Source organism: Orycteropus afer, unplaced genomic scaffold, assembly GCF_000298275.1.
Source record: "Orycteropus afer afer isolate SDZICR_OR568_19922 unplaced genomic scaffold, OryAfe1.0 scaffold00026, whole genome shotgun sequence".
In the NCBI taxonomy this organism is placed as follows: Eukaryota; Metazoa; Chordata; class Mammalia; order Tubulidentata; family Orycteropodidae; genus Orycteropus; species Orycteropus afer.
In genome coordinates this window covers 19058236-19077117 of record NW_006921613.1, presented here as the reverse complement: position 1 = coordinate 19077117, position 18882 = coordinate 19058236, and the positions used below count along the sequence as shown (strand labels likewise).

Here is an 18882-nt window from a genome sequence, read left to right as displayed (position 1 = left end):
CACACCTTAGGTATTTGTAGGAGGCTAAGGTTATCAGACTCCCTTCCCTGCAGGGAAGGCTTTAAAAAAAAAAATCTCCACTGGGTACAAAATCCCAATACATTTCCTTGTTCTTTCCTTTGTTTTTTTCTCTCTGTCTCCCTCAAAATTTTATTTTAAATTTTAATTTTTTGATAGAAAACCCAGGCCAGCCTGTCTTCACCCTTTGCCAGAGAGCAGACAGGCTGCAAGCTGCTCAGCCCTGATGGGTTCGATTCTGACAACATAAGCAGACTTGGGAACACTTAGGCTCCCCTGAGCTTAAGAGGGACATTGACTCTTCAGTTGTTTCTTCTTCTCCACTGCCAGTCGCAAGGCCTGAAGGAGCTTGTCCTTGTTATTCAGGATGTTGTACTCAGAGAGCTTCACCAGCTTGTCAAAGGCAGCCTCTGTGTATGTCAACTCCTTGGTGGCATAGGGAGTTTTGGGGCCATAAATGTCAACCTGGCCCTGCTCCAGCTCTTCAGGGCTCCGCTCCACACCTGGGAGGTGGCAGAGGAACTTGTTATAGATCCCGGCTACATTAGGTTATAATGACCTGTTTTTGGATCTCATTGGCCCACCGTGTGCACACAGACACACACACTGACATGTAAACATGCACACACGTGCACATTCACTCACAGACACTCACACATGCACAGACACCTCCAAGTTCCTCAGGACAGGGACACATCTTATGCTCTTTGGGATTACCTCAGCACCAAACACAGCCCCTGGGAATAGCTGGATGCCAATAAATGTTGAATAAATAAAAGGGTAGGGTACGGTTTGCCACCACACGAGGGCAGTCTTCCTGCTCGCCAACACCAAGGCTGGCTAGGACTGGCGCTAAGGCAGGCTGTCAGAAGGCAGGCTACTGGAAGCCTTTACAAGTCTAAAGACAGGCTCTCTTATTTCAAGGTCAGCAGCTTCTGGGAACCCAGGGTTGTTGTTGTTGTTGTTGTTGTTATGTGCCGTCAAGTCAGACCCGACTCATAGCGACACCTCCTTGGGTTTCTGAGGCGGTATCCCTACTGAGGGAGCTCTGGTAGTGTAGTGCCTAAGGCATTTGACTGCTAACCAGAAGGCTGGCGGTTCAAACCCACCAGCCACTCCTCGGAAGGAAGATGGGGCAATCTACTTCCGTAGTGATACTGCCTCAGAAACCCAAGGAGGGGTTGCTATGAGTCAGGTCCGACTCAACGGCACATAACAACAATCCCTACTGAAGTAGACTGCTTAACCTTCCTCCCGAGGAGTGGCTGGTGGGTTTGCACCACCAGCCTTCTGGTTAGCAGTCACGTGCCTTAGGCACTATGCTACCAGAGCTCCTGGGAACCCAGGGTAGAGGTGGCTTACCTGGGGCCTTGTACTTTTGGAAGGTGTCGTCGATGAGCGGGAAGAAAACCACGATGGGAGCATCAGGTTCCTGGGGGTTCTCCATCAGGTAACATTCCTTGAGATCTTCCTCTTCATCTTGCAGGTCGTATTTAGGGAAGGGGATGTTCTGTGCGGTACAGTACTCACAGGTTTGTTTCATGGGCTAGAATATCACAGTAGGACATGGTTGAGTATCAGGATTCCTGATTTCTCCAACTAACAGCTCAGCTCCCCAGTCATTTTGCCTATTTGTGATATTTTTAAAATAAAGCCAGGTCAGGACAAAGGACTTTAGGTAATGGGCTGGTGCAGGTCTTTCTTCAAGCTCCTTTCCCAAACAAAACTTACATAAGCCCTTTCCATAATGTTTCCTCAAACACAGACCTGGGTAGACATGGACAGTAGGCTGGGAGAGTGGCCAGAGGTGGGCCATGTACATGTTTGGCTGCTCCTTTAAGACATGCATGGACTTTGAAATGTTATAGGGCTGGAAAGGACATTGAAGGGGCATCTTTATAGATTAGTACAACAGAAAGCACTGGACTGAGAGTGTCAGAAGTCTCTTGGTTCTGACCCTGTACCACTACTCACTAGATGCATGACCTTCTGCCAGACACTTACCCTCTCCATGCTACAGTTTTCTCATCTATATAACGTAGGGTCATAGCAGTTGTGCTGTTTACCTCAAAGAGCTGGTGTAAAGATCAAATGAGCAGCTCTGGTGGTGTAGTGCCTAAGGCATTTGACTGCTAACCAGAAGGCTGGTGGTTCAAACCCACCAGCCACTCCTTGGAAGGAAGACTGGCAATCTACTTCTGTAGTGATACCCCCTCGGAAACCCAAGGAGTGGTGACTGTGAGTTGGATCCAACTTGATGGCAGTGAGTTTGGTTTTTTGGTTTGGAGGGATCAAATGAGATGATGGTGTTGGACATTGTGCTAGGTCATTATCACTTACAAACTTAAGTCATTATCATTGTTACGGTCATCCTTATCATATGTCTACCTACACACACCCCTTTCCTGGGCTTCAGGATAGAACTATTTAAAACTGGATCAAAACATAATTTCTTTCCCTTAAGAAAGACTAGAATTTTCAAAAGTGAGTAAAAATAAATAAAAACCTCTGGCCTTGATCCGTTAGTGCAATTACATTCCCTGGGCATGTGTATGGGAATTTTTTTTTTTTTTTTAAATAGGACATTATCAAGGAAAGGTTTATATGTGGAAGGAAACTTTCTTTGTTGGTTACTAGGGATGGGAGGGGAACGTTGAAAAAAAAAATGCATTGACCCATGTCACTTTAGTTTTGTGCATTTCACCGTACATGAGGGAGCTCTGATAGCGTAGTGCCTAAGGCACTTGACTACTAACCAGAAGGCTGGCTGTTCAAACCCACCAGCCACTCCTTGGAAGGAAGGTTGGGCAATCTACTTCTGTAGTGATACCGCCTCGGAAACCCAAGGAAGGGTCACTATGAGTTGGGTCCGACTTGAGGGCACACAACAACAACAACAAAATTATACATAAATTATATTTCAATAAAATGTAGTTAAACAATAGGATATTATATACTCTTGAAGTGGTATAAAGCTTTAAAATTTACTGGGTTCTATTAAGATTATTTTTTAGACCTTTTCTGTTTTGCAGTTTTTTGAAGAATTGCTAAATATGGCAAAAGGTTAACTGCAAGAATATAATTGGATCACTAATTGAGTTTACATAAACCCTAGGCTCCACTGTATGTGAGAGCCAGCCTGAAGTCTGGATGCTCTCATCTCACGTCATGCAAAGGAGCCCGGTGCTGGAGATTTTCTGATGCTCGGCCTTGGAGTCTGTGGAAGTACACATCCACCCGCCCTCCCCTGTTTCACAGGTGGCCTTGTGGCTACACACTCCAGCTCAGGGCAAAGCCTATTTTTGCTGCACTTGCCTTTGTTTGAGACCCAGCACAGTAATTGAGGTGGATGATGAGGTCGGCTTTCCTCTCTGGCCGAAGGAGAGGTGGGTAGCTGGAGTTGACAAAGAATGCGGTGTCCAGCAGGCATAAGTGGTTCGCTGCCTCCGTCAGCTGGTTTGGGAAGCTATCAAGCACTGTGTCTGAAAGCCAAGCCTTCCAGTTGCCAACATGAACCACGGGATGTTACATATCGCAGCGCCCTCCTCTTAGTGAGTAGTCAGAGTCCCTTGGTAGGGATGGAGTACCCTACCTGGAGCTCTTTCACCTCAGCCTGGGTCTCTAGTCTGCTTCCTTCTGCCCAAGACACCCCTGGAAATCCCAGAACCCCCTCTAGATGAAGTGATGAAGAACATTTTCTTGGGGCTTTAGCAAGTTTTGTATGGAATATGCACAGAAAACCTACTATAACCAGCCACAGAGTTTGCAGAGTTTAAGTTTTAAGACCATCCTATAAATTAGTGTAAACCAGGGCACAAATATCTTCCCCAGACAGTGAGGTCAAGGACTTTTAGGCCAGGCTAAAGCATCCATTTGTAGGCTGTGGCCAATAAAATATCAAAGAATGGGGGAAAATTGACCTCAGAACCTTAGTGGGGTGGGGAGGAGGCACTGAATAGAAGCTGTAAGACCATGGTTTAAGGCCTGGTTCTGCTACTTACCCCTTGGGGGTTCTTGAGCTTGAGCATCCCTTCCCAACTTCAGGGGGCACCATACACATTAAGTCTATGGACAGGCTGCTCTTGAAATTTTGCCATCTGTAATATGGAACCATCCTTGCCCTATCTACCTCTCAGAGCTATTGTATAGACTCAATTAATTAAACACCCACACTGCTTCCTAACGCTAGACCCATGCCCTGTTTAAATACTACCAAATATGGAATACACTGTAGGGAGTCTGGAGTCTGTCACCTGACTGCATTAACATGGTCTGAGAAGTTATAGTCTTTTCTCTGTAGCAGCCTTGACATCTGACATTTCCCTCCTCCAAACAGAGGTAGATCTCAAGGAGAAGCCCCGGCCAGGGTTACCTTTCCACTTGGAGAACTCGCCATTCTGGAGGTAGTTGGTGTGCAACTGCAGTCCCCTTAGGAAGTTGTTGAATTCAGACACAAAGGGCCGATAGGTGAGAATGTCACGGAAAGTATTGGACAGCCATGACCCTGGGATCACGACCGTGGTCTCCAGGATATTGGCATCACATTTGGGGATTTCAGGCAGGAGTGGCTCATCTTCTGCAGGGAAGAGAAGGGTTGAAGGGCAAGTCACAAGAGTTGGGGTCCCCAGATTGTCCAGATAATGCACTGGCTGGCTTTCCTGGTGGTAGAGAGGAAGGACATCCCAGTTGTGTTTAGTTCACACTTTTTCTGTTGGGCTCTCAAGATCCTAGCCTTGGAGGCAGGAGGACCCAAAACAGAGAGAGACACAGAGCAAGGGAGTTCAGAGGGGGTGGGAAGGAAGTAGGCAAGGACAGGCCCCAGGGAAGATGGAGCATCTAGAAGAGAGATCTTCTACTGTTCTCATCAATTTCCATCCTCCTTACCTCTTCTGGGGATCCTGCCATCTCTGTCATCTCTATTTCATATTGGCTCCATACTTCCCCCATCAGACCAGAGTTGGCCCCACAGGCTTGCTGCTTAGCCCTGGCACAGGTGACTGTACCTACAATCACTCCCTTCCAGGCAGGTAAGACACTCTAGCCCCACCTGTCTTCCCATCTCTGTGGGCCACAAGGTGTGTATTGAAACACATGGCAATTTGGACTAGTCCCCAGTTCATGATCCTCCCCCTTTCCCATCACCAACTGTAGGGGGTTAGCCAGGGGGTCACCCACCAATATCATGTACTCTTTCCCTCGTCCACCTGTGGAAAAACTCTTCCGAGTTGTGGGACAGATTCCAGGCATCCAGCATGTTCAGGGAGAAGATACTGCTCCACAAACCTAGGGAGCGAAGACCAGGGGTGTGTAGCTTAAAGCAGGGGTTTTCTAGGAGTCTCAGCCCCATCTGCATACTGACTGGTTCTGCCTTGGTCTTGATTCCTTGAGGTGCTGTGAATTACTTAATATAGCCCTTGTAGCCATCGTGTTTGTGACTCGCACACAATGACTGTGTGAGGCCATACAAATAAGGTGTATGGAACCTGTGATGGTTGGGGTTATGTGTCAATTTGGCTAGGCCATGATCCCCAGTATTGTGTGATTGTCCTCCATTTTTTGTGTTGTAAATCCTGACCTCTCTGTGTTATTTTTCGGAAGGAAGGGTGGGCAATCTACTTCCGTAGTGATACCGCCTCAGAAACCAAAGGAGGGGTCTCTATGAGTTGGCTCTGACTCGACGCAGTGAGTTTGGTTTTGGTATGTGTCTCTGAAGCAAGATTAGGTTATGTTAATGAAGACTAGGTTATGTTTGTAAGTTAATGAGGCAGGATTAGGGTGGGATGCACTCAAGTCACCACTCTACTCAAGTCACCACCATTCCTTCAGTAACCTTTTATCTTAGAAGAGATAGAAGGAGAGAAGCTAACAAAAAGGAGGGACCTAACTACCACAAAGAAAGAAGAGCCAGGAGTGGAACACATCTTTTGAACCCAGAATCCCTGTTCTGAGAACCTCCCAGACCCAGGTGGCAGAGAGAGAGAGAGATAGCTGATGCTGATGTTGGTTCTTCTCCCCCTCGAGAAGTATGAGGTCAGATGACTACATCAGGGCATTTTTACATTCCCCTTCAAGTCAGGCTGCTCAGACGGTAAGAGATACCACTCCCTTCCCTCTCCTCATGATGCAGCCAGCATCCATTCCACACAGATGACTGCTGACCTTTGGCCCTTAGGGTTTCACCTCCTTCCCTTCAATGCTGGGAGAGGGTATGAAGATGTATAAGGCACAGCCCCAGCAGAGACTTAATGTGGACTAGGAGTTCAAGTTTAGACTCCACTGCTTGCATAAGGCAATATGCATGGTGAGCACTCAACAGATCAGCCCTTTCTCATCATGATTTTAAAATGTAACACATTACTAACAATAGTCATATGAGAGCTTTCACATACATTGACTTGTTTGATTTTCTACAAGATAGTTTACTTTTAAGCTCAATTTATAGATGAGAAAAGTGGGGCTCAGAGAGATTAGTCTGAGGTTTAGCCAACCTCACACAGCCAATAAATGAGGAGCCAGGGTTCAAGCCTAACTATAAACCTTTGAACCACATGCTGAGTCATCCTGCACTTAGGGGATGAAGCTTCTGAGGATCAGGGAGTATGGGACAGGAAGCGGGGGATGGTTTACCAGCGATTCTGCCTTTCTCCCGGTAGTTCCTTTTGGCCCCCTTTGGATCCCAGGGGCTGGGTTGTTGTTGTTATGTGCCATCGAGTTGGCCCTGACTCATAGCGACCCCTCCTTGGGTTTCTGAGGCAGTATCACTACTGAAGTAGGATTGCCCAACCTTCCTTCTGAGGAGTAGCTGGTGGGTTTGAACTGCCAGCCTTCTGGTTAGCAGTCAAGTTCTTTAGTCACTATGCTATCAGAGCTCCTATATAGGTAAGCTGCTGCCTGGAGCCACAGGTGGGCGGAGGTGGGATTTGCAGAAGCTTCCATTACTGAGTGGACCCCAGGTTGACCACTGGAGACCAGGATGTTGGGAAAGTCCCTTCTGTTTCCCAATGACTTTGGGCCTCTTTTAAGTCCTTCTGGACCCAAAGGGATGAAGGAAGACTGGGGCAGTCCTGGAGGCCTGCCTAGGGCTAGGTTCAGGAGCTTCTCCTGGGATGAGTTGATATTGGCAAAAGCTAGAGTGTTCCATGCCCAAGGGCTAAACCAAACCAGCTCCTGCACCTGAGACAAGATCCTGTGGGAAAAAATGTGCCTCGTTGCTAGTCCTCTAACTCAAAGGGGGATGAGGTAGGATGCCCTGGGGAGTCCCCCAGTCTGTAATCACCTAGCATGTAGCACATTTGTGACTCCGGAATCCTCTTCATCAGCCGTCCCATGAAGAATTCAGAGCCAAAGAGCTCAGCAGGGATGGAGGCCCCATACTTCTGCAGGCCCACCTCATAGGGGGAGAACTCGCACCACTCTGTCCACAAAGTAACAGATGAGGGTGTCTGTCTAGTCCAAGGTGCCATGCTGGAACAGAACCCTTCCTCTTTGCAGCCTTAGAAAGCCTGGGACAGAGGAGCTGCAGTTCCCCCCAGGGAACACAGGAGCACTGTCAGCTTTGCATGGCTCGTTTGCTCCTCAAAGACCAGTAAATGGGGACCAAAGCTGACCTTGAAGCAGGGCAGACCTCTAGAGTTCTCCTTCCCTTTGGACAGCTTGAAAAATATCTAGGACGCCTTCCCTTCACAATCTTTATTTTCCCCAGCCCATGCATGAGGAAATGCATGCTCAGGGAAGCTCCTGGACTCCACCCTGCTCCATTCTTCAGCTGTGGGCACTGCCTTGTGATGTGGAGGTTGGTAAAGGTGCGTGGGGATGGGGAGATCCAGAGGTGCTGTGTGCCTTCACCTACTGAGAAGGGACCCCCACCTCATCAGTCATTAGCCACCAGTGTTACCTCTGAAATCCTTGTTGCTTACATCATCCTTGACATTGATGGTGAGGTAGATGGGCAGGGGATTCTGGCCTCGGCACAGAGCAGCTCGCTGCTCTGACAGTTTGCATTCATTTTTCTGTGGGGAAAGGAACTGGTTAAGGGGAAGAAGCAGACAAGCAGTTGGGGTGTGTGTGTGTGTGGGGGGTAGTAGCTTAGGGTAAGGGAATGATCTGGACCTCTGTAGCTGCATTCTGGCCTCTGAGCCCACTCAGTGCTCTGTAAGCCCTGGCTTTATCAACTCTTAAAATGTACCCATAGAATAAATTGCTGGGCTATCCACCACCCACATACACAGCCTTGGTCCCCTGGCTATAGATTCTATTCCTCAGTGTTTCCTTGGGATCTTAGGGGTGAGGGTTATGAAGAGATTGTGGTGGGAGAGGCCATCACTCAGCCTCTTCATCCTCCATATCTTCTACCCACTCAAACTGGATCAGCTCCATTTCTATCTGCTTGGCATGTTGAGCTCCCTCATAAAACTCAGGAAAAGTTTCTTTCTTTTTTAACAAATGGCATGGAAACCAGAGCGTTAGATGGCAGCCGAGGCCCCTCTAATTGCATGTCCTGAAGAGCTGAACTGCGTAGTCAGAGTAGGGAGCCCTACGGCTCAGTCTGGGCCACAGGATACCCATAAAGCAAAGTAGCTGGTGCAGATAAGGCAGAACTGAGGTTTCAGAGACCCAGGCCCTGACCCCTAGCCAAAGAGCTGCCTGCCAGCTCACTGCCCATGGTTACTCAAGGGTGTGAGGCCATGGGAACTGTGAAGGATAATAAACACGTGTGGGGGCCAAACCACTCTTGGGCTTCTTTTGAAACAAAAACAGGGTGCCTGTCATAACTGGGTCCAGAAGTCTGGGCAACATGGAGCTGATGGTGCTGAAAGTGGAGGAAATTGCAGACTCCACAAAGAGCAATTTGGGAAGACTCATATTTACTACCCAGGAGTCTTGAGGGAGAGAGGCTGCTGCCTTGGCCAGAGTGGAAAAGCAGAGGCCTCTTGGGATCACATTTGCATCTTGCTTGGTCTAATGGCTCTCTAAGCTCCACCAGATTCCACCTCATTTTCTCTCACAGGTATTTTCTCTAATAGAATTCTGACATGTTTTAAACCATCTTGGCATCTGCTTCTCAGAGGACATGCTTCTTCCATGAAGGGTTGCACCTAAGCCATCCCCAACATGAGGATCTTAGTCATGCTCTAAAAAGTTCATGGAAACAATCCCCTCCTCTTCCCCTGTCATGCACTTGGGCACCTACAGTTCTTGGTTCCTACAGCCTGAGGATCCATCCATCTGCAGATCTAATCTACTTCCTTTCTGCTGCAATTTAAGTCCAGATCCCCCGATGAAGCCGAGCGCCTACCTTGTCCCCCAGACAGGCCTCGATCAGCAGACCCCAGAAGTCGGTAAAGGTGACTTTATAGCCTTCCTGGCTACGCTGCTGGAGTTCTTCCTTATATTTACAGAGTTGGTCTGGGAACAGAGCTGGCATCTTGTCCTTGACCGCATGCCTCCGGGCCTCAAAGATGGCAAGCTCCAGGTTTTTGGAGGACCAGTCAGGGTCTTGGTATAAGGTAGCCATGGTCCTGGAGAGAGACAGGCACAGATCATAGTGCTAACCCAGATCTGGTCCAATCAACGTGGACCCTGGCAGGAGAGAAGGTGGGCAGGTCAGTGGAAGCCCTAACCTTTTAGGAGAGGAGCTAGGAGGAAAGAGGGTGAAGTGGAGGACTGGTAGGTGAGGGGTGAACATTATGACTCATAATCACAATAGCTACAATGTCTTGAATGCCTACCATGTGCCAGGTACAGCATATTGGTTAAGAGTGAGGATTCTGGACTCAGATCTTCCCAGGTTCAAAACCAAGCTCTGCCACTCACTAGCTGTGTGATCTTGGGCAAGTTACTTAACCTCTCTTCATCCCAGTTTCCATGTTTGTGGAATGGGGAGAACGATGATAATAGTACCTACTTCATAGCGTTGTTGTAAGATTAAATGAGTTAATGTAATATAAAGTGGTTAGAATAGTGCCTGGCACGAGGTAAGTGTTGTGTCGTGGAGGGGAGGAGGTAGAGCCAACATTTGAACCCAGCCTCACATAATCCAAATCAGGATTCCTGATTCCAAATCCTGGACTCTTTCTACTTTTCCACACCAATTCCCATAAATATGGATGCTAGTTAAAGATTTACTTTCCTTTTGTCTTCTTAACTTATATGTGGCCAGTGGGAAAAAGTGAGATGGAGGGTCCCACCCTGGGTGTTTGCCTCTGTTTACCTCTTTGCCTGGATTTGGTTTTGTTCCATTTATGTCAGGGCAGAGAAGGGGCCCTGTGCTTGAGAACTCTGTCCTCCCCCCATTCCCAACCCCACCCCCTACCCAGTATAACTTGTCTGTGGATGCCTATTTGTCTGAATGGCCTCTTCCTTCATAGAACTTATTTCTGGTTGGTAAAGGTTGGGGTTGGACAGTCTAGAGATTTCTTCAAGAGAAAACACCCTGCTCTTATAAAGTTCACATCATTACTTTTTAAAGTCTCCAAAAGCTATTAAAAATAGTTGTTTCTACAAGAATACTTCCCAAGGCTTTCCTCAGACCAGGAGACACTCCTCCCTCCCCCACCTTCACCCTGACCAGCCCCCAGTCACTCTCCATCTCCTACCTGGCCCGGCAGTAGGCCAGGAGGATGCAGATGACCCTGATAGAGGCAGGTTATCCCTAACCTACTACCCACCCACAGGCATCTGTATAATGTGGAGGTTTTAGGCACTGGACTTGAATGGCCTGTGTTCAAATCCCAGATCTACCACTTATCAGCACTGTGACTCTGGGCAAATTATTTTGCTTCTCTGTGCCTTTGCTTCTTCTGCCCTGAAACAAATATAAACATAACACTGTCTTCATAGGGTTGTTGTGAGGAAGAATGAGCATCCTTAGAAAGCAGTCACCACAGGGTTTGGTGTAGAGTCAGTGCTTGATAACTATCAGCCATTCCTTCTGTCCTACCTGGGCTGAAGGCCCCCACCCTTTGACAGCTGGGTGTGCTATCAGGAGCCTTGGGTTACCTAGGGTGTGAATTCCCATCCACTTACTCAAATGAGAGTTACCCAGGAGTCCTGAGATGCATGAAGGGCACAGTGTGGGACCTGGAGAGCTCAAAGGCCCATTAGCCATGGACTGAGTAATACTCAATCATGACTGAGAGGACTTGGTGGTTCTGAGGGCACAGCCTTTCTGGACCAGGGCCACATTATGACTTTCATAGGCTCTTGGCACTTTGCTTTCATGTGCACCTTTCTCCATTAACAAAAAAAGTTTTATTATTGTGTTGATATAAAGACAAATATATTGCTGTGGTGGCATAGTGCTTAAGGCATTTGGCTGCTAACCAGAAAGCTGGCAGTTCAAACCCACCAGCCACTCCATGGAAGAAAGACTGGGTAATCTCCTTCTGTAGAGATTTACAACCTTGGAAACCCAAAGGGGGTTGCTATGAGTTAGGATTGACTCGATGGCAGTGAGTTTGGTTTGTTTTTTGGGATTCATTAAACCATTTTCATCAAATAAAATATAATTTACAAAGTTTTTCTTCAACCTAGAGATTTCTTTTTTTCTTCTGATTTTAAAATAAATTATTTTCACGGATCCCTACCATACTGGTGTTGAGGGCCCTAGGCACTGTGAGGAGGTGGGTCCCTGGCAGCTAGGCCTGTCCCTTCCCTTGCAGGCAGGCCTAAGAATCTTGGCAGGACAGAGAGAGTAGGCAGAGGAAGGATGATGGGGCTGGGGTGTGGGCAGCTGGAGCAGCTGCTGGGTGAGCTCCACCCAGCCTGGGGGACTTGGCACAACCCCAAGAGTGGGTGGCTGCAGGATGGGGTCCGTGGCACCAGAGGTCCACTCATAGCTAGCTACCATGCTCCTGGATTGCTGCCACAGCTCCAGTAATGTTGTAATGACCACCTTGCATAGTGGATCCAACCCAGCACTGAGTGAGCCTCTCACAACTACCTCATGAGGTAAATGCTATTGTTAGTCTCACTTTAGAAATGTCCAAACATCCTCAGAGCAGTTAAGCCACAGGCCCAAGGTCAGTGGCTGGACTGCCCGGACTAATTCACTCTAACCTGTGTGTGGGAGGAAGAAGGGGCCTTCACCAGAGACCCAGGCTAGCTTGTTTGTTGTTTTCTCTGAGCTCCACCAGAAGATGGCTTCCGGCTCCTTACCAGGTGGCCCCTGACAGGCCAGTGATGTAGCTGGCACAGTTCAGGATGTTCAGCTTCTGCAGCGCAAGCAGGTGGCCGTACATGGATGTCATGGATCTTGTCCCTCCCCCAGTGGCCATGATGGCTATCAGCGGTACCTGGGGGCACACAGAAACAGACTGTTAGAAAGGGCTCCAGAGGGTGTGGTGGAAGACTTGGAATGACAGACAGCAGTTAGAAGGAATGGAGGCAACAGGGAGCAAAGAGTCGGACATGAAAGACTGAAAACAGTCTTGCCTCTGGCAGAGCAGTGGGTCTCCTGGTGGGTTTTGGATCAGTCTTCACTCCAAACCAGTGGTTGATTTTAGCAAAGATACTCTGAAGCCTCACACAAACCAAAAATATCTAACGGTTGCTGTCGAGTAGACTGACTCATGGCGACCTCATATGTTACAGAGTAGAACTGCTCCATAGAGTTTTCTAGGCTATAATCATTATAGAAGCAGATTGTCAGGACTTTCTTCCATGGCACTCCTGGGTGAATTCAAACCATCAACCTTTGGGCTAGTAGTTGAGTGCAAAGTATTTGCACCACCCAGAGGCTTAGTAAAGTCTGACACAGGGTTTGGCAAGTCACAGAACATTACAGCTGGAAGAGTTCTTAGCACTATTAATCCAGACCCCCAGTTAATAGATGATGGGACAAAGGTTAAGACAGATGGAAAGTTGCTCACACATACTCATCTAATGTGTGAATCCTCAGTAGTGGCAAAGCAGATCCCATGCAGATGGATTTGTTGTTAAGATATCAGGCCCAGGCCTAGATATGGTGGTGCTCAATATATACCAGATTTGTAAGGGCGGGAGTAAATGAATTTTTGATGAGGGAAGGAGCAGAGTTGTCACCTGTAGGCTGACACAGATTTAAGATAATTATAGGAGACAGAAGATAGGGCTTTTTGCAAAGACTTACTCTGTTTCACTGGTGGGCATTGTAAGGCCCTCTGTCAGATGAAGCCCAATCACAAGCCCTCCTTTGGGCAGGAGGTCTCCATTTCCACCTGTGGTTGGTCTCAGAAAGGGGCACATGGAAAGCTGACCTGCTACCCAGGGTATGTGGGCCTTAGTCTCTACTAGGGAGGTAACAGAGGGCTATAACAAAGCTATCATTGTCTGTTCACAATGTAGGAGGAAAGGACTGGACCTGGGAGTGGAAGTTCTTCCTCCAGCTTCCTGCTGCTGTTTTTTCTGGGGTTGTGTTTTATGTGCATATTTGGAAGAAGAGAGAATAAAGGGCCTAAGGCTTTTGGGTTAGGATGTAGGGTGTGGGAGGTGGTAGAACTTAAAATGTTTTCCTGGTTGAGGAGAGGAGGCCATCTTGTCTCTGAGTAAGTAGGACATCATTAATCACCTTAGGATCTGTTAGTGGACACAGAGGAGCAACTGGGTCTCTTCCTTGATCTCCTGTCCTCTCTCTTTCCCTCCCTCCCTCTTCCACACTTTTAGTTCTCCCTCTCTTCCTTCCTTCTTTTATTAGTTAAAATAATAATATTTAAATAATACTAAAATATTAGAAACAACTAGGGGCCACCCTAAATAACTACGATTCGTCTCTACTACAATGGGTACAAGACACCATGGATGCATAGTTATTAAAGCAACAAATGAATTGTACTATTAAATGAAAATATCAGGCTACAAAATTGAACTTGTAATATGGATATAAACATATCCTTCGTTGTTGTTGGGTGCTGTTGAGTCTATTTGCTACTCATAGTGACTCCAAGATATTTAACAATTCTTTTTGGTACAGTGACTCTGTATTCCATCCATCTTCTTTTGATGTTTCCTGCATCATTCAAAATTTTGCCCATAGAATCTTTCAACATTGCAACTTAAAGCTTGAATTTTTTCTTTCATTCTTTTAGCTTGAGAAATGCAGAGCCTGTTCTTCCCTTTTGGTTTTCTAACTCCAGGTCCTTGCACATTTCATTATGATAATTGACTTTGCCTTTTCAAGCTGCTCTTTGAAATCTTCTGTTCAACTCTTTTATCTTGTTGATTCTTCCATTTGCTTTAGCTACTCTCCATTCAAGGGCAAGTTTCAGAATCTCTTCTGACATCCATTTTGGTCTTTTCTTCCTTTCCTGTCTTTTTAATAACCTTTTGTTTTCTTCATGGATGATGTTCTTGATGTCATCCTACAATTCCTCTGGTTTTTGGTCATTGGTATTCAATGCATCAAATCTATTCTTTAGATGGTCTCCAAATTCAGGAGGGATATAATCAATGTCGTATTTTGGCTCTTGTGGACTTTTAGTTGTCTTCAGCTTCAACTTGAACTTGCATATGAGCAGTTGATGGTCTGTTCCACAGTCGGCTCCTGACCTTGTTTTAACTGAAGATATTGAGCTTCTCCATCACGTCTTGCCACAGATGTAGTTGATTTGATTCTGGTGCACTCCATCTGGTGAAGTCCACATATATAGCTGCCATTGATGTTGCTGAAAAAAGGTTATTTGCAATGAATAAGTCATTGGTCTTTAAAAATTCTATCATGTGATCTCCAGCATTATTTCTATCACCAAGGCCATATTTTCCAACTACTGGTGATTCTTCTTTGTTTCCAACTTTTGCATTCCAATCACCAGTGATAATCAACACATCTTGATTGCATGTTTGATCAGTTTCAGACTGCAGAAGTTGGTAAAAGTCTTCAACTTCCTCGTCTTTGGCTTTGGTGGTTGGTGCATATAAATCTGAATAATAGTAGTACTAACTGGTCTTCCTTGTAGGTGTATGGATATTATTCTATCACTGACAGCACTGTACTTAAGGATAGATCTTGAAACATTTTTTGTAATGATGAATGTCACGCCATTCCTCTTCATTTGTCATTCCTGGCATAGTAGATCATACAGTTGTCTGATTCAAAATGGCCCAAAACAGTCCATTTCAGCTCACTCATGCCTAGGATATTGATCTTCATGTGTTCCATTTCATCTTTGACAATTTCCAATTTTCCTAGATTTATACTTTGTACATTCCATGTTCCAATTATTAATGGACATTTGCAGCTGTTTCTTTCTATTTTGAATCATGCCACATCAGCAAATGGAGGTCCCAAAAGCTTTATTCCATCCACATCGTTAAGGTTGGCTCTACTCTCAGGAGGCAGCTCTTCCCCAAGCTTATTTTGAGTGCCTTCCTACCTGTGGGGCTTATCTTCTGGCACTATATTGGACAACATTTCAGGGCTATTCATAAAGTTTTCCAGTAATATATCAGACAGTGTTTCACTGCTATTCATAAGGTTTTCCCTGGCCAATTTTTTGAGACGTGGATGACCCCTTCCTTTTTCCAAGTCTGTCTTAGTCTGGAAGCTCCTCTGAAACCTGTCCACCATGGGTGACCCTGCTGGTATTTGACATATAGGTGGCATAGCCTTCTGCCTCACAACAACATGCAAGCCACCACAATACAACAAACTGACAGATGAGTGGTGGGATATCATGCTTTGTAAAGTGGAGGGTCAATGAAAAAGGGGAAGGCCCTCAACAAGATGGATTGACCCAGTGGCTGCAATGATGGGCTCAGGTATGGCAAGTACTGTGAGGCCGGTGCAGGACCGGGAAGTGTTTTGGTCTATTGTACACAGGGTCGCTGTGAGTCGGAGCTGAATTGATGGCACCTAACAACAACAACAGTGACTCCATGTGACAGAGTAGAACTGCCTCTTAGGGTTTTCTAGGCTGTAATCTTTATGGAGCAGATCAACAGGTTTTTCTCTGGCAAAGCCACTGGGTGGGTTCAAATCATTAACCTTTCAGTTAGTAGCTGAGCACCTAACTGTTGCACCACCAGGGCTCCATATATATGTGAATATACATACATATTTAAAAGGCAGAAAGAATATTCACCAGTGGTTGCTAACAGTGGTTATCTCTTGGGAGTGGGGTTAAAGTGATTCTTAGTCTTATTTTCTTCCTAATGTTTTCTAAATTATTCTGAAATGTTTGTAATATACAGAAAAGCAAAGAAGCTATTTGAATAGCCTGTGTGTGTACAGGATAAAATACCTAGCGGGGAAATGAACCACAAACACACAATTGAATCACTGGGTACCTGGAACCTCAGCAGTGAAGCCAAACCTGAAAGGCAATGGTGAGGCCACACTGTGGCTGGGAAGGGGCTTTGGGTGGCTGGCAGGGTGTGGTGTTGGAAGGACAAGCTCGGCTCAGAGTGGGCACTGACCCCAGGCCAGCAGAGCTCTGCACCTACCTCGTCCGCCTGCAGGTCCTCCTCCAGCTGCAGCACCTGCTTCAGCGCCTCAGCCACAACCACCTTCCGCTTCTCTAGGAACTCTAGCTCTGCCGAGCACAGGCTGTAGCCCAGCCGCACGTCCAGCACCTCAGGGCTGTAGGGAGAAGGGATCCTGGCTGAAGGCACCTTTGGAGGCCATCTCCATGGAGAAGACATGGCTTTAGAGTCATTTGGATCTGCGCTTGAAGCCTGGCTCTGCAGTGAACCACCTCTGTAACTCTGGGCCTGTGCTTTCTCATCTATAACATGGGCCTAACTCCCAGCAGTGTCTTAAGCACTGAATGAGCTAATAAATGTAAAGTCCACAAGGCATAACCAGCACACTGTAAACTGGTACTCAACAAAAAGAGCTGTTGGTATTATATTAATGATTCATTGAAACCTCTACCTCCGCAGAAAGATCTGGAAAGTCCAGAAAGTCTTCCCCTAGGCATCATCGGTAGCTGGAGGCCAGACATAAGTAACAAAGTACCCTGGGCAATTCCTCTGGATGAGGCTCTTCTGAGTGAGAGAGACAAGGTTCCTGTTCTTGTGGAGCTCACATTCTTTGGTAAGCATTCCCTGGGTTTTTGTGCAGTTAACAAAAACCCTTCACATTCCTGATCTCTCTGTGCACTACTTCTAGAAGGGCTCGTCAGGCTATTAGAGTTCCCAGGAGCAGTCCTATCTTTGAGCCTCCACAGAGCGGCCTTCACTGGGAGCATCCTTCCTCTGGCCACCTGCAGCCTCACGTCCTCCGAGGCCCAGCTTCTCAGAGATTTCAGGTAACAGACCTGAGCACCTTCTGACCTGAGGCTCGGAACAAGGTCACATCTCTTTAATGGTGGGCCTGGGAGTTCCTCCCATCACATTACTTCCATGGCTAGCACAGAACTGCAGACAAGGCTGGCGGCATATAACTCTTTCTTTGGCCTCAACAAGGAATGAATAATAATAATAGTAATAATAATAATAATAATAGCACCTTTTGCTGAGTATTCCAATTGCCGACAGATTACTGAATACTTTCCATGTGTTATCTCACTGGATCTTTAAAACAACCCAATGATGTACAGTATTCTTTTTATTATTCCCAATTTACAGATGAGGAAAACTGAGATTTAGGTTCTACAACTTGTCCAAGGACCATTAGCTAATCAAATTATAAGTGAAAGTATGGTCAATTGATTTTTGACGAGGGTGCTAAGACAATTCAATGGGAGGAAAATATAATCTTTTCAACAAACTGCTGGGACAATTGAATAAACACATGCAAGAGCATGAAGTTGGACTCTTACTTCACAGTGTATATAAAAATTAACTCAAAATTGATCATAGGCATAAATGTTCTTCTTGTTCTTGTTATGTGCCATCGAGTTGGCCCTGCCTCATAATGACTCCTCCTTGGGTTTCTGAGGTGGTATCACTACGGAAGTACATTGCCCAACCTTCCTTCCGAGGAGTGGCTGGTGTGTTTGAACTGCTAGCCTTCTGGTTAGCAGTCAAGTGCCTTAGGTACTATGCTACCAGAGCTCCTATAGGCATAAATATAAGAGCTAAAACTATAAAACTCTTAGGAAAAAATATAGAAGCAATGATCTTGGGTTGAGCAAAGCCTTCTTGTATATGACACTAAAAGCACAAGTGACAAGAGGAAAATAGATAAATTAGACTTGATTAAAATTAAAAACTTTTGTGCTTCAAAAGACACCCATCAAGAAAGTGAAAAGACAACCCACAGAATGGGTGAAAGTTTGTAAAGCATATGTCTAGGTAGGGACTTAAATCCAACACATCCAAAGAATGCTTATAACTCAATAATAAAGAGACAAATAACAAAATTTAAAAGTGGGCAAAGGATTTAGATCGTCATTCCTCCAGAGAATATATACCAATGGCCAATAAGCACAAAAAAGATGTTCAATGTCATCAGCCATCAGGGAAATACAAATCAAAACCACGAGATTCCCCTTCACACCAATGAGGGTGGCTATAAAAAACAAAAACAGACAACAACAAGTGTTGGTGAGGATGTGGAGAAATTGGAACCCTCATACACTGCTGGTGGGAATGTGAAATGGTGCAACCTCTTTGAACACAGTCTGGTAGTTTTTCAAAAAGTTAAACATGGTAATACCACATGACCCAGCAATTCCACTTGCTAATACCAAGAGAGTTAAAAACGTATGTCCACACAAAAACCTGTATGCAAATGTTCATAGCAGCATTATTTGTATAGTCAAAAAGTAGAAACAACTCAAATGTGTATCAATGATGAAAAAGAGAAATAAAATGTTATATATCTATATGATGGAATATTACGCATCCATAAAAAGGAATGAAGGCACTTCTATTCAACATTGTACTGGAAGTCCTAGCCAGGGCCATAAGGCAAGAAAGGGAAATCAAAGGCATCCATATTGGTAA

General features: G+C 45.9%; 1 protein-coding gene across 1 annotated transcript in view; it reads right to left on the bottom strand.

Moving 5' to 3' along the window:
• Nucleotides 1-300: 300 nt before the first annotated feature.
• Nucleotides 301-18882, bottom strand: part of PLA2G4E (phospholipase A2 group IVE) — a 45540-nt gene continuing 26958 nt past the window's right edge. The window contains exons 11-20 of the mRNA XM_042783685.1: nt 16435-16570; nt 12175-12311; nt 9314-9536; nt 7913-8027; nt 7295-7432; nt 5194-5301; nt 4391-4594; nt 3334-3500; nt 1381-1564; nt 301-521 (exon numbers count right to left, since the gene is read on the bottom strand). Coding sequence (XP_042639619.1) covers nt 301-521; nt 1381-1564; nt 3334-3500; nt 4391-4594; nt 5194-5301; nt 7295-7432; nt 7913-8027; nt 9314-9536; nt 12175-12311; nt 16435-16570 — 1633 coding nt within the window. The remainder of the gene's footprint in view (nt 522-1380; nt 1565-3333; nt 3501-4390; nt 4595-5193; nt 5302-7294; nt 7433-7912; nt 8028-9313; nt 9537-12174; nt 12312-16434; nt 16571-18882) is intronic.